This window comes from Durio zibethinus, chromosome 8 (genome assembly GCF_047325235.1).
Source record: "Durio zibethinus cultivar Kanyao isolate XHJ-2024 chromosome 8, ASM4732523v1, whole genome shotgun sequence".
Classification (NCBI taxonomy): domain Eukaryota; kingdom Viridiplantae; phylum Streptophyta; class Magnoliopsida; order Malvales; family Malvaceae; genus Durio; species Durio zibethinus.
The window spans coordinates 570,436-584,569 of record NC_143169.1 but is presented as its reverse complement, the minus strand read 5'-3'; the positions used below and the strand labels follow the sequence as shown (position 1 = coordinate 584,569).

The window sequence follows — 14,134 nt, the reverse complement described above, 5'->3', positions numbered from 1 at the left end:
TAATTAGATCTAAGCGTACGAGGTCAGATTTGGTGTTGCTAAGCTGAGAACGGCTTAAAATGAGTCGAAATTAGCCTAAGCCAAGTCTAATCCACCTCAAAGGAGCAATGGAGGATCAATGGATTCGACCTAATTTAAAACAATTTTGATTTGTTTTAGGTTGTTACCAATATAAATATAACACAAAGGAATTTAAAAATTTTCAATTTTCAAAACTAAGGATCATAACTTGATATCATTGAATACAAACATACAAGGCATTTAGCAATGAAAAAAATTGTTTTACACAAATTCACCAAGAACATCAAGTTAGATTGTAGCAAATTATCAACTGTCTAAGTATCTAGTGTATAATAGTAGTCCACACCAATAAGAGTGATAACAAGAAGCTTGCCAATTTCCATATATGTTAGTAGAAATATTGATTGCCTTTATAGTTTTCTAGATTTTGCTTGACTCATGAGATTGAATGAATTGTATAAGGAAAGTGGTGGTCAAGCCTTTTTAAGTGGAGGAACTGTTGATCTAAGCTTACTCAAAATAGGTCTTGGATCTTTTACTATTTTCCTTAGAATTTTAATTAATTTAATTTAATTATATATTCAAGTTTCTAATTTCTTTTAATTAGGTAAAGCTTAATGTTACTCAATTTAATTTTTTACAAGTCACATCTTTCATTTGTGTGATCCGTTAAATTTTTTAACATGTTAATAATAAATATAAGGATTGTAATTCTCAATTGATTTGGATTAGATGAATCAAACCATTTGAGTTCATCATTAATTCTTCAATTAATCAATTTTATATTTATAAATTATGATTGTAATCTAATAATGAGTTAAGATTATAGTTGTTAATTTTATTTTGGTATTGATCGTATCGGTCGATACGCTATAGTTATACCAAAATATAACACACTTAAAGATAATTTTTCATACTGAATTTAGTATCGGGTAATATCAGTTGTTCCCGTTAATTTTACCCTATTTCGGTAAATTTTGATGGAATAACATATTTCGATCGATACGTAAATGTAAAATATATTTTATAATATTTAACTTATTTTTTGTTATTTAATTATTTTTAACCTAATAAAAATAAAATTAATTTATAAAATAACTCTTAAAAATTGAGTTTCTTTATCTTTTAAAATTTTTTTATATTTTATTTTTTCAAACTTAAGTTTATAAGTATTTCAATTTTTTTCAAGAAAAGCAATTATACTCTTTTATAAAGTTTAACAATTATAAAGTCTCGGTTAATTTTTTTCATTTCTTTGTTTTTATCTTAATATTTATATAAAAAAATACTTATTTAAATATCATATGATTAGATTAATTATTTAAAAATATAATGAAAATTATATGATATTATTTTTTGTATTTTTAAATTTATTTATTTGATTTTTGAATATATTGCATTTTTATTTTGTATATTATTAATAATATTATAATGTGTAAGTTTATGAATATTTATAAATATATTTGTATTAAATTAAAAAATCTGAAATAATATATTGAAATAATTAATATCGATAAATATTGTATTTTTTAAAAAATTAAAACGTTATTTGGTACGATATTAAAAATCTTGGTTAATACCACTTAATTGTTAAGAAAAACCAATAAAATTTGATTAATCTACTTGTGTTTAGTTAATTTTTTAATATAATTATTATCTTTTTTCATTACTTAATATCTCAATTTAATATTTAGTTTGAATTAATGTCTACCCAATTAGTTTAACCCTTTTAAGTTTGGAGTTGAACAATTAACTTCCTTGAATAAGCATATTACAACTTTCTATAAATTATTGTAATTTCCTTCTAAAGCATATATATTCTATGAGTTTTATCTAAAAAGTAAATAATATAAAATAATATAAAATAATATACTAACTTGAATGTAAAGAATACCTTAGCTAATAAAAGTAATATTTAACGATAAGTGGTTGATTCAATCGGTTATACTCATCCTCTTCGATGAAGAGATTTTGAGTTCGAATTCTATCGGTGGTCACTTGTTAAGATCATCTTGAATGCATAATTTACAGTCACTTATCTTAGACTGTCAGGTATAATATATTTTACTCTGAATTAAGAAATTGAGTAACTTATTTATCTCTGAATTTTTTTTATAAAAAAAAAATTTAGCATGATATACATAAAAGAACTAGTTCAATTAATTTTAGGGCATACATCCCAAATAAGCATATATCCTATTGATGCGAGGGAGAGAGAGAGAAAGGAAGGGAGGGAAGAAGAAAAGAAAGAAAATGAAAAATAAAAATAAAAACTTTTTAAATTTTGTTTTAAAAAAATAAAAATGTAATTTTTTTTAAAAAAATTATTCTTTTCAAAAATAGAAAATAATTTTTTAGACATTTTGAAAATTTCAAACAATGAAATTTAAAATGATGAGAAATTAAGGAAAAAGAAAAATTTTTAAAATTTGTAAAATCTTAAAAAATAAAATTATCCTTGGATAATTTTGGGGTTAATTTTTTGAGTATTCAAATTTAATTTCTTTCCCCCAAGTCAGCTTTATGAGTTGTGTAATTGGATATCCTGATCTTACTTACTCGGGTCGGGTGGCGTAGGTATCCAATTATAAGATACGAATCGCAAATGCTATCTCTGACTTTCACTCAGGGCTGAGCTGCGCCATCACAGACCCAAACCAATCCGGCGTACGTCTTTACTCTCTCATTTCTTTAGTTTCCGTTCTCAACAGCTTTGAAAAGAAGATGCAGGTAATTCTCCCCAATCCAAACCCTAGTTTCCCTTCTTGATTAATAAAAAGATCCATTCATAATCTCCCCTAAACTCTAAACCCTAAACTTGTTTATATGTTTACCTCTTACTCTTTGATAGTTGTTGTCAGGCAAGCGATAGGTTTAACATCAATTCCCAGCTCGAACATCTCCAAGCAAAATACGTTGGAACCGGCCATGCTGATTTGAATAGATTGTCAGTTTCTATCCATTTTTCTTTCCTTCTAATTTCTGTAAAAGAAATGTTGCTAAGACATATTTTGGTTGGTTGAATTTGATGGCAGTGAATGGGCGGTGAATATTCAACGCGATAGCTACGCATCGTATGTAGGGCATTATCCAATGTTGGCTTACTTTGCTGTGGCTGAAAATGAATCCATTGGCAGAGAACGCTACAACTTCATGCAGGTTAAGCATATATTGGCTCTTTTTGTTTGGTATTTTTTGAATTTATGAGATTAATGATTCTTTCCTTTGTGTCTATTTGTTTCTGGGTTTGGAAATTCACGGGATATAGAGGTATGGGTGCTTTTTAGTTATTGGGATTGACTAAACAAAATGGTTTTTTTTTTTTTTGTTCCAAAAGACTAATAGCTTTTACGACTTTAAAGATATTTATTTGGTTAAATCTGTAAGTTCTCCAAGGATGGGGTATATGGGTTGAAGGTTTGCCTTACGTGGAACTAAATCATAGGACTTCATTCTTGTTGTTGAGTGCAAATAGTTGGGATGGTGTTTCGTTGAGTTTCTTTTTAGTGTTTTCTGGGGTAGTTCCATTTCTAACCGGTATGCTTAGAGGAGATTGCACATCTTGAAATGCACACCACGTTGCCTTTCACTAGTTACCCTTACTAACGAACATTACTAGGTACATCCTATGCCGTAGACGGGATTCTTCGATGCATTCTGGAGTTACTAATGGCTGTTCTGAGTGGTATCCTCAAAATTTGCATTTATCAAGTGTGCGGAGTAATTAGTCCCTTTTGGGTATTGATCCTGAGCTCCTGTCATTCGCTATTAGTTGTAGGGATGATTCTAATTTATATAGTCTTTACTAAATGATGAACTAAAATTCAACATCTTGGTTTGATAAAGGAGTTTCGTTCTATTTGTTATGTTTAGTGACATTACATACAGTATGAGAGCAAAGTCTTCTCTCTCTTTTAATGTGCGTTTGTGCATGTGCAGAACCACAAGTTCTCCATTAGTACTTCTTCTAAGATACGGACTTTATTTTTTCTTGATGTCACTGATGAATATTGTATTGTTAGAGGTTGCGTGGTGCGGATGGCTTGACGGCCTTCTTCTTCTTCTTCTTCTTCTTTTTTTTTTTTTACCTTTTCTGGTTTGAACTTTAGTTTAAGGTATAATTGTTTGTGATCTTTATGTACAGAAAATGCTTCTGCCTTGTGGTCTGCCTCCGGAAAGAGAAGATGATTAAAAACTGCTGCTTAGGATATGAAGTGAAATGTTAGGAAGTCCAAGCTCTTCCGAGCTTTTCCGATGAGGCTGGGGATTTTCCTAATTGAATATCCATAGATATTATGTTTGTCTTGAAGTATGAAGTTACGTAATCACAGATTTTGGTGAACAATGACCTAACATTGTAGCCTCTATTTTATCCCTTAAACAAGCTGCGTCTGTTCCTTGCATTGCATCTCAGTTTACCACGTTCTAAGTAACAGATGTACCTATGGAAAGAGTAGCATGAAAGTAAGAAAGATCGAGTCAAACTATGGCAAGAGGCATTGCAAACCAATAATTCATCGGTTTCTTTAAGATGGATGTGATTAAAAAAAAGAAGGGCATCATGACATGAATAGGTAGAGTCTCCCTCCCATAATAATAGCTGTTTACAAGATGAAAACACCATCTAAGTTTGCAAAAAACCACATGTTTAAACCAAAGAAGTTTCTATGCATGTGCACGCAAAGATCCATTATGCAAACAGTGAGACAATTCTCATTCATGTGAGGTCATTTTCATCCAGTGCTTCTTTATCTTTACCAGCATCAGTCTTAAACGGGCCAACATCACCATTAGGCAGCTTTCTTGCAAGCTTTATGATCTGCGTCCAATTTCATTTCAGTCATGTGTGAAATTCAATGAATTGCAAGTCAGAAGACCCTCTTAACCACAATGTAAGGACTCTACTTTGTAAAGAAATCATAGCAGAGGAAAATTGTTCAGCCGGGTCTTTATCCGTCTTCGTTGCATAAAAGAACAACTGATATTCACACATGTGAGTTGAGACACAAAGATGTGTTGAGTCCAACATCACATACAGTGCCAGGTTGTCTGAAAAAGTTAAAGCCTATATTCTGGCATAGATATAAGAATGAGACACTCGATCTGAATCTGATAGACATGTGAAACATCATTATAAACCTTTTAGGTGCGTGAAGAACACAATGATGTCAAGGAGAAAAAAAATTTTTGAATGAAAGGAACAACAGGACTGTTTGCAACAGTTTCATTGGCATTGCATGCCTATTTCTAAAAGAGTTGCTCAAAATAAGATCCAACAGTCACCCACAAGCACATTTAGGTCATTTAAGAGAAGGCCAAAGCTATAAATGTTATTCAATTCTTGGCCTTAGAGGCTTTAAGTATCACCAAAGATGCACAGTTTTAGGCATGTTAGAACCATCCATGATTGCATAAGTCAGATCTATCTTAGATATGTGATTTAACCCACTGTAGCATTCAGAAGATGAAATGTCCTAACAATATCATTCACATTGTTACAAAAGGGGAACATGCATTTCCAAAAACAAAGGTGCAAATAGTAAAAAAGATTTACCACATTGTCAAGATTGGAAATAGTACTCGACTGAGCTATACGTTTGATTTCTTCTACATAACCTTCTGTACAAGCAGAAAGAAGTTTACTAGCACAGGGGTTCTCATCACTTCTTAAGAAAGCATCAATTCTGAAAAGAACCAAAGACAATACTATTTTAGATCACCTTTTGTCAACAGAAAAGTTATTATACGGTATAAAGATAGACCCCAAAAAATCATAATTGTGTATTATCGAAATATATTATCGAAAAGAAACGGGAAGAAATAATTGTGTGAGTTTGACAAATCGAGAAACAAGTTGATATCTGATTACATTAGCAGTAAGTTTCACTATTGTAATTCTATTGCTTTACTTATTTCCTATGCAAACTATACGTTAACCAAAACACTGAATGACATCCATGGAGGACAGAGAGAGAGAGAGAGATAGAGAAAAAGAAATAAGGATAGAATGTGCACCACCATAATTTGGTAATAGTAAACACAAAAGTTTCCTAAGTCATCACTAATAAGTGAATGGCTATTTGCTAATTGGTTCCAGAAATTATTTTTTCTTCGGGGGTAAAGGAAAGAACCGTTTAACAAGAAAAGCAATTTACAATTCACTAAAGTTGCAGGGCAGACAATCAATGCTAATGGTTAGATGCATTTGATAGACTATAGATGAGATTCACGTTGAGAATAATCTCAGATAGAAAACAAACACCCAACATGCCTTTAAGATAATTTTATCTTAGTGTTGAAGACATTATGGCAAGGTTTTTTTCAGTTGCTGGGAAGTAACTCTTACTTGCAATGCCTCGTATGATAATGATGAGTACCTATATATTTATCAAAAGATTGTTTTGCTAACAAGATCAGCTACTTGAGAGCCATTCATCACATCCCAAAATTAGTAGATGTATGAGTACTACAAATGCATCAATACAAGAGGTTCAAAAGGTTGCTGAGAGAGAACTGCACTTACTGAGAACAGTCATTGTAGCACTTTTCTGCTTGTTTCAAGTCATGAGCATAAAGATACACAATAATTGCACTAAGGTACGCCTGAAATTAAAAAAAATTATACATTAGAGTTTATATACTGTTATCATAAAAGCTTCCCTTCAATGAAAAAAATTGGTGCAAAAAAAGTAAAAAGAACAGTAGCCACATCTGCACCAGACGCAAGAAAGTGAGATTTATTAAACCGCATGGTCCCCCAAATCTATAATGCCTCATTGGATTAAATTTTTATCACACATATACAAGGGTATAGTTTGTTAGAGGTAGCACTGAAACAAAAAAAAAATCCAAGTAGAACTGTGCACTACACACCACTTAATTGAAGTAGGAACCACTATATTAGGTTATTATTTTGCTCCAGGATGTAAGTTTCAAAGTACTTAAAATCTGATTAAGATGTCAGTTTCTTGGTGAAACAACTCTCAGTTTGTACAGAAAAATAGGTATTATGCCAAATCCTCAAGGATCAACAAAAAATAATTGGGAAATTTGATTTAGAAAGAGTTTTCTTAATCTGCATACTAAGTCAAACATAGACATTCATTAGACAAAGACAGACAGAGAGTATTGTAAACAGTCTTAGTATACAGCATTAAAAAATTTTATTTAATTCTGAATTTATATAAGACATTGGCCCCCAAAACTAAAAATCCTGCTTTCATCCTTGCTAAGAAGTTAACAAAAACATAAAATAATTCTTTTATCTCCTACTAGCAACATTAATGAAGAGAGAAAGAGTTGGGCTCATGAAATATTCTGAATAAAGAACCAAAAAGATGTGTAATTGAACTAAACTGTCAGTTAATGAAGTCATAAAGCATTTTAACACCGCAGACTCCTAAAGGCATGCAGGGATGTAGAGAGAAGTCAGCGATATTAGGAGCATCAGCGAAATGCAAAACAAGGGGAAAGGAATGGGAAATGAATGGATATCTAGTAATACTGGAAATAGTTTGGGTGCAAAATATGAAGTCAAACCTTAAACTGACTATTTTTAGCATTGCACTTGTCAGCTGCTAGGTCCAATCTCAAAAGGAAAGTTGCAGCATCTGTGTACCTGAGGATAATAAAACCATAAACTATGCCTATTCATATAAGGTTTGCATACACATATAAACAAGGTAATTGCCTATGACAGATCCTTCAATTAAACAAAGGCCAAAAATTGGCTTGAAAGCTAATAACATCACAATTCACAAGCTTCAGTCTAATCAACCTGAACTCCCTAGTTCCAGGCATGAGAACAAAGCAGCAGAAATGAATTTAAAAATCCTTTAGCAATAAAGATATGTAAATTTAACTATGAATTAATGATTATATGCTCGCAAAAACAAATTCTATGGTCCATTTTTTGTTCTTTTTCATCTTTTATTCTAAGTAACAGCACTATTATAATTTTACGAATATATCAGAGCATATGATGTACAAAGGTGTCACTTTCATTTGCTCAATTGTATAAATAAGGATTTAATATAAGTATTGTATTGTATCTCAAACTATTAAGAAGAAGCAAACCCATACTTTTCAAGTCTTACGTAAATACTAGTGGCAGCACGATATAGATCAAAGGCCATTTGTTCCTTTCCATCGTCTTCGAGAATAGCACAAGCATCAGTGTATAGTTGAATGGCATCGTCAGGCAAAGCATCCTCCAAAGAACTACAAAAGAACAAATACTAAAAGAATTAAAAAGAAATTGTGGTTGTGATACAGTTTGTGATATGGCAGGTAAGATATATTGATGCATGAGAAACAAAGACAGAATTAGAAAAAAAAAAATAAAAAGGTTTCTTCAAGTGATAATTGATTACACCAATTAATTTACAACTATTAAGCAGAAAGGCACCATGAAATAAATACACATATAACACAAACAAAAACAACTCACATCCTTGCATGAATATTCATTTGAATGCATATTCGCATAGGTGATTTATCTTCTTCTAGTTACCAATAATAGTTACATATTCATGTATCTCCATTCCCTCTCTGCATCTTAACAATAAGGAGCAGGTTTTATAAACTTGAAAGAAGAGAAAAACTAGGAGTGAAGCACAATTCTTTGCTGGAATCTGTGAATTCTAAAATTTAGAAAATTCCACATCCACGATGTTTGGGCTATGCTTCTTCAGAAGCAAGGCTTTTAGAGACAATTAAAAGATTGAGTACTGCAATTTATTTAAATTCGTTGATTTTTAATTGAGAGACCCAAAATGAGATTCTAATGTTTCCTCACTGTTTTCTCTTCCTCCAACTCTTCTTGTTTCTACTGCTTCATCCTCCTCTTCACCATCCAATTCTTAGATTTTGTGCCTTTTAATGGCGAGTCTCAAAATGAACGCTACTGTTGTTGCGCCTGAAGCAATAATCACAACAATACAAAAGCAATAGACAACAATTAATAATAAAAAACGCAGAAAAAATAAAGCACACCAAGATTTACGTGGAAAACCCTCTAGTGTAGAGGGAAAAAATCACTGACCACCAGAAAAAATCTTTACTATCAAATAATAAGTATACAAAGTTGTTTTCTAGCTAAAACTAGAGCTAATCAACAACTAGAGAAACAATTAGAGAAATCTCATCAAATAAATGACTCAACAAATACACCATGAATTTGTTCCTAGAGAGCTAAAAACCCGATTTTCACCATTCAGAATGAGAATGTAGAACTCTGAATCATAAACCTCTTGACAAGGTTCCAACTCAATCGGACCACAGATCGACTTCCGTTCAACCAACTCTCCCTTCTCCTTTTTCTCTCTGCTTTTTCTGGTTTTTCTTCTTTCTCTACTTGGTTTTTGACACCCACCTAAAACAACCCCACCTCTTTTTTATTAAGTAGCTAGGGCTCTGTGTAAAATGAAAGATCAAGGCCCATGACCTTTACTTGATCTAAAACCACTTACATGAGGCTGGACCCTATTTTTTTAACAATCTCTCCCTCCAGCCCCATTAGGAGAAGATTCATCATCATAACAGTTTCATTTGGAACTTACATTGGCCAGGGAACTCATTCTGGCCAAGTAACTGTAAAGCTCAAGCTTTTCCCTGAAAAGTATCTTAGTCAACATATCTGCTACATTCTTATCAGTATGAACTTTTTTCAATAGCATCTGCTGTTCTTCAATCACTGAACGTAACCAATGATATCTAACATCAATGTATTTTGTTTTAGTATGGTACATGGTATTCTTACTCAAATCTAAAACACTCTAGCTATCACAAAATATCACATACTCTTTCTGATTCAACCTCAATTCAAGAAGAAAACATTTCATCCAAAGCATTTCTTTACATGCTTCGGTTGCCGCAATAAACTCAGCCTCTGTAGTTGACAAAGCAACACACTTCTGCAACTTAGATTGTCAAGATACAGCTTCTCCTGTAAAATTGAACAAATACCCTGAAGTAGATTTCCTACCATCAAGATCGCCTGTCATATCAGCATCAATAAACCCTTCTAGAACTAGTTGTAAATCTCCATAAGTCAAGCACATTTTTGAGGTACCCCTCAAATATCTAAAAATCTATTTCACCGCTTTCCAGTAAACTTTTCTCGGATTAGAAAGAAATTTGCTCATTACACCAACTATATGAGCAATGTCAGGCCTTGTACAAACCATAAGATACATTAAAGAATCGACTGCAGAAGAATAAGGAATACTAGACATAGCTAGTTGCTTTTCCTTAGACACTGGACAAGATTTCTTACTTAGATGAAAATGGTTGGCAAGTGAACTGTTAACTGACTTAACATGTTGCATGTTGAATCTACTAAGCACTCGTTCAACATTTTTTTTTGTGACAACCATAGCTTTTCAGCTCTCCTATCCCGGATAATGTTCATACCAAAAATTTACTTTGCTGGACCTAAATCCTTCATATCAAAGGACTTAGACAATTGTTCTTTCAACCTGTAAACCATACTAGCATCTTGTCTTACAATCAACATATCATCAACATATAATAATAGGATAATGAAGTTACCATTAGAAAATTGTTTAACATACACACAAGAATCATCTGCTATTCTTTTATAGCTATGACTCACCATAAAAGAATCAAACTTCTTGTACCACTGTCGCGGAGCTTGTTTCAAGCCATACAAGCTTTTCTTCAATTTGCAAACTAAGTGCTCTTTTTCTTTCATTTCAAAACCTTCAGGCTGATTCATATAAATGCCCTCTTGTAAATCACCATGCAAAAATATAGTTTTAACATCAAGTTGCTCAAGCTCAAGATTCAAATTAGCTGCTAATTTCAGTACCACTCGAATAGAACTCATCTTTACAATTGGAGCAAAAATCTCATCAAAATCGATGCCTGATTTCTGAGAAAAATCTTTTACTACTAATTGAGCTTTGTACCTCACTAGTTTGTCATCATCTTTTTTCAACTTGAACACCCATTTATTCTTTAATGGCCTTTTCCCTGTTGAAAGTTTAACAAGATCATAAGTACCATTCTTTCGCAATAACTCAATCTCTTCTTTCATTGCTTTTAACCAGTGCTCTTTATCCGAAGTAGCCTGTATATCTTGGAAGCTTTTTGACTCCCTTTCATTGGTAACTAAAATAAAATCTGAACTTGAATACCTGGTAGATGGCTTGCGCTCTCTAGTAGATCTCCTGGGTTGAGACTCTACATCACTTGATGCCAAAGGTAGCTCCCTTTGCTTAACACTCTCAGGTAGAGAGGATTGCTCTCCCTGCTCAAAACTAATTGCATCTGGCTCATCACCAATTGTGGCTGGCTCATTCATATTCTCAAGTCATGTTTCTTGCTCATTTTCACCATCTGTGGCTCTTTATTGTGGAATCTCTGTCGGTGTTGAAACATCACACTCAACAGTAACTCGTGTAGTCTTCTCATTTTTCTCAAGATCTATTATGATTTTTTTTTATGAAAGACCACATTTCTATTTTTAACTGTCTTTTTCTTTACTGGATCCCATACCCTGTAACCAAATTCTTCATCACCATATCTTACAAACACATACTGTGTGGTTTTACTGTCAAGCTTTGATCTTTGCTCTTTTGATAATGCATGAATACTTTACGCCCAAAAATTTTTAAGTGAGAGTATGAAGTATCTTTTTCTGTCCATACTCTTTCTGGAATGTCAAAGCCCAAAGAAACTGATAGTGATCTGTTAAGTAAATAACAAACCGTGTTAACTGCTTCACCCCAGAATGACTTTGATAATTTTACCATCCTCAACATACATCTGACTTTTTCTATAATGGTACGATTCATTCTTTTAGTTATATCATTATGCTACGGTATTTCAGGTTCTGTCATCTTATGCCTGATCTCATGCTTTGAACAATACTCTTTAAAGCCTTTAGATGTGTATTCTTCATCATTATTAGTTCGAATACATTTCAAGGATAATCCTGTTATCCTTTCAACCATGGCATGAAATTTTTAAAAATACCGCAGTACCTGACTTTTGTATTTCAACACATATACCCAAGTCTTACGTGAAGCATCATTAATAAAAGTAATAAAATATCTGCTACCATCTAATGATTCAACCTCAATGGGACCACATATGTCAGAATAAATTAATTTTAATCTATTTTTTTCTCTGAAACTTTTACGAAAAGAAATTCTATGATGCTTACCAAACAAATAATAATCACATGAATCGAGAGACATATATTTGGTCAAGGGAATAAGAAACTGTCTTGCCAAAACTTGTAACCTATTTTCACTCATGTGTACCAGCCTTCTGTGCCACAAGTTTGCTGAAGCATGATTTTCAACGACATTTACCTGGTTACCATTCAATTGCATCCATGTCTTATACATTGTCTTGCATAGTTTTCCCCTTGTAACTATCATAGATCCTTTGAGAAGCTTTCACTATCCATTCTTTTTTCAGCTTTCATATCCCTCCTTATCAAAGACATTAATAGTAAGCAAGTTCATTCTCATATTTAAAATGTGTCTGACATCTCTCAAAGTCAACATACAGCCTGTACTAGTTTGTACAATAATATCACCAATCCTAACAGTCTACGACACACTCTTATTTTTCATCTTGGTACAACCAAAATCTCTTACTTTGTAACTTGTAAACAACTCTCTCTTAGGAACACAATGATATGTCACTCTTATGTTAACTATCTACTCAATATCGGGATCACTAAAATGATTACAATCACTATGTGTATAAATCAGAGTAACTGAATCACTATCTGAATTCACTGCTGCAACATTTCTATCATTTAAACTCTTACCTTTCTCATATTTTCGCTCTTGCTTTAAGATTTTACAGTTTCATTTTATATGACCTGCCTTATCACAATAGAAACATTCCACTTTACCTCTAGACTTGGATCTATGTTTAGACTTATCGCGGTCTTTTAAGTCCCGACTTCTGTCGATGTTTTTACCCCTGTTCTCTGTGACTAGAGCTTGATTTTCAGGGTTTACATCTTTTCGCCTTGCTTTTTCATTAAGCATACTATCCTTTATCATTTCCAATATCACCTTATAATCAGGAGCTAAATTAAGAACAGTCACAACTAGAGTATTTCAACTGTCTGGCAATGAACCCAAAAAAAATAACGCCTTCATTTCATCATCTATCTTAAGCTCCATAGTAGTCATCCGATTAAATATATATTGAAAATCACTCAAGTGCTCTGTAACAGATCGTCCATCCCTGTATTGTAAAGTTGCAAGCTTTTTAATAGGCATAGTTTTATTCATACCTATTTTTCTCTCATACAATGTTGTCAATTTTTCTCAAACAATGTGAGCATCTGACTCCTGCGTTACATGGTGAAACATACTGATATCAACCTATTTTCTGATTATAGCTAGTGTCTTTCTACCTAGCTTCTTCCAGCTTTCATCTTTCATATTTGCTGGTTTAGCCGAATCACCCAATACTGGCTCATACAAATCTTTGCAGTATAGATTATCTTCCATCATAGGCTTCCAAATTGAATAATTCGATACTGTCAATTTTATCATGGAACCTGTATTACCCTCCATGATCTCAAATAAAATTTACTTCTATCCTGGGTTGCTTCTGTATCGATGTCTCAAAATAACCCTCGTTCTGATACCACTTGTTGCGCCTGAAGCAATAATCACAACAATACATAAGCAATAAATAACAATCAATAATAAAAAACGTAAGAAAAATAAAGCACACTAAGATTTACGTGAAAAACCCTCTAGTGTAGAGAAAAAAATCACGGACCACCAGAAAAAATTTTCACTATCAAATAATAGGTATACAAAGTTCTTCTCTAGCTAAAACTAGAGCTAATCAATAACTAGAGAAACAATTGGAGAAATCTCACCAAATAAGTGACTTAACAAATGCACCCTGAATTTGTTCATAGAGAGCTCCAAACCCGATCTTCACCGTTCAGAATGTAAAACTCTGAATCATAAACCTCCTGATAAGGTTTCAACTCAATCGGACCACGGATCGACTTTCGTTCAACCAACTCTCCCTTCTCTTTTTTTTCTCTGCTTTTTCTGGCTTTTCTTCTTTCTCTACTTGATTTTCGACACCCACTTAAAAC

The 14,134-nt window shown here is 32.7% G+C and overlaps 1 protein-coding gene and 1 long non-coding RNA gene across 2 annotated transcripts; one reads left to right on the top strand and one right to left on the bottom strand.

Annotated features, from left to right (window-relative positions):
• Positions 1 to 2,565: 2,565 nt before the first annotated feature.
• LOC111291628 (uncharacterized protein At4g14342-like) lies at positions 2,566 to 4,429 on the top strand. The gene is made up of 4 exons (XM_022883423.2): positions 2,566 to 2,751; positions 2,883 to 2,968; positions 3,057 to 3,180; positions 4,166 to 4,429. Exons 1-4 carry the CDS (start codon positions 2,746 to 2,748, stop codon positions 4,211 to 4,213), a joined length of 264 nt encoding a protein of 87 aa, XP_022739158.1. The 5' UTR covers positions 2,566 to 2,745; the 3' UTR covers positions 4,214 to 4,429.
• A 1,089-nt stretch (positions 4,430 to 5,518) lies between these two features.
• On the bottom strand, positions 5,519 to 8,543 carry LOC111291629 (uncharacterized). The gene is made up of 3 exons (XR_016343904.1): positions 8,104 to 8,543; positions 7,561 to 7,639; positions 5,519 to 5,705 (listed from the first exon to the last, which is right to left on the bottom strand). It is a non-coding gene; the product is annotated as an uncharacterized LOC111291629 (long non-coding RNA).
• Between the last annotated feature and the right edge of the window lie 5,591 nt (positions 8,544 to 14,134).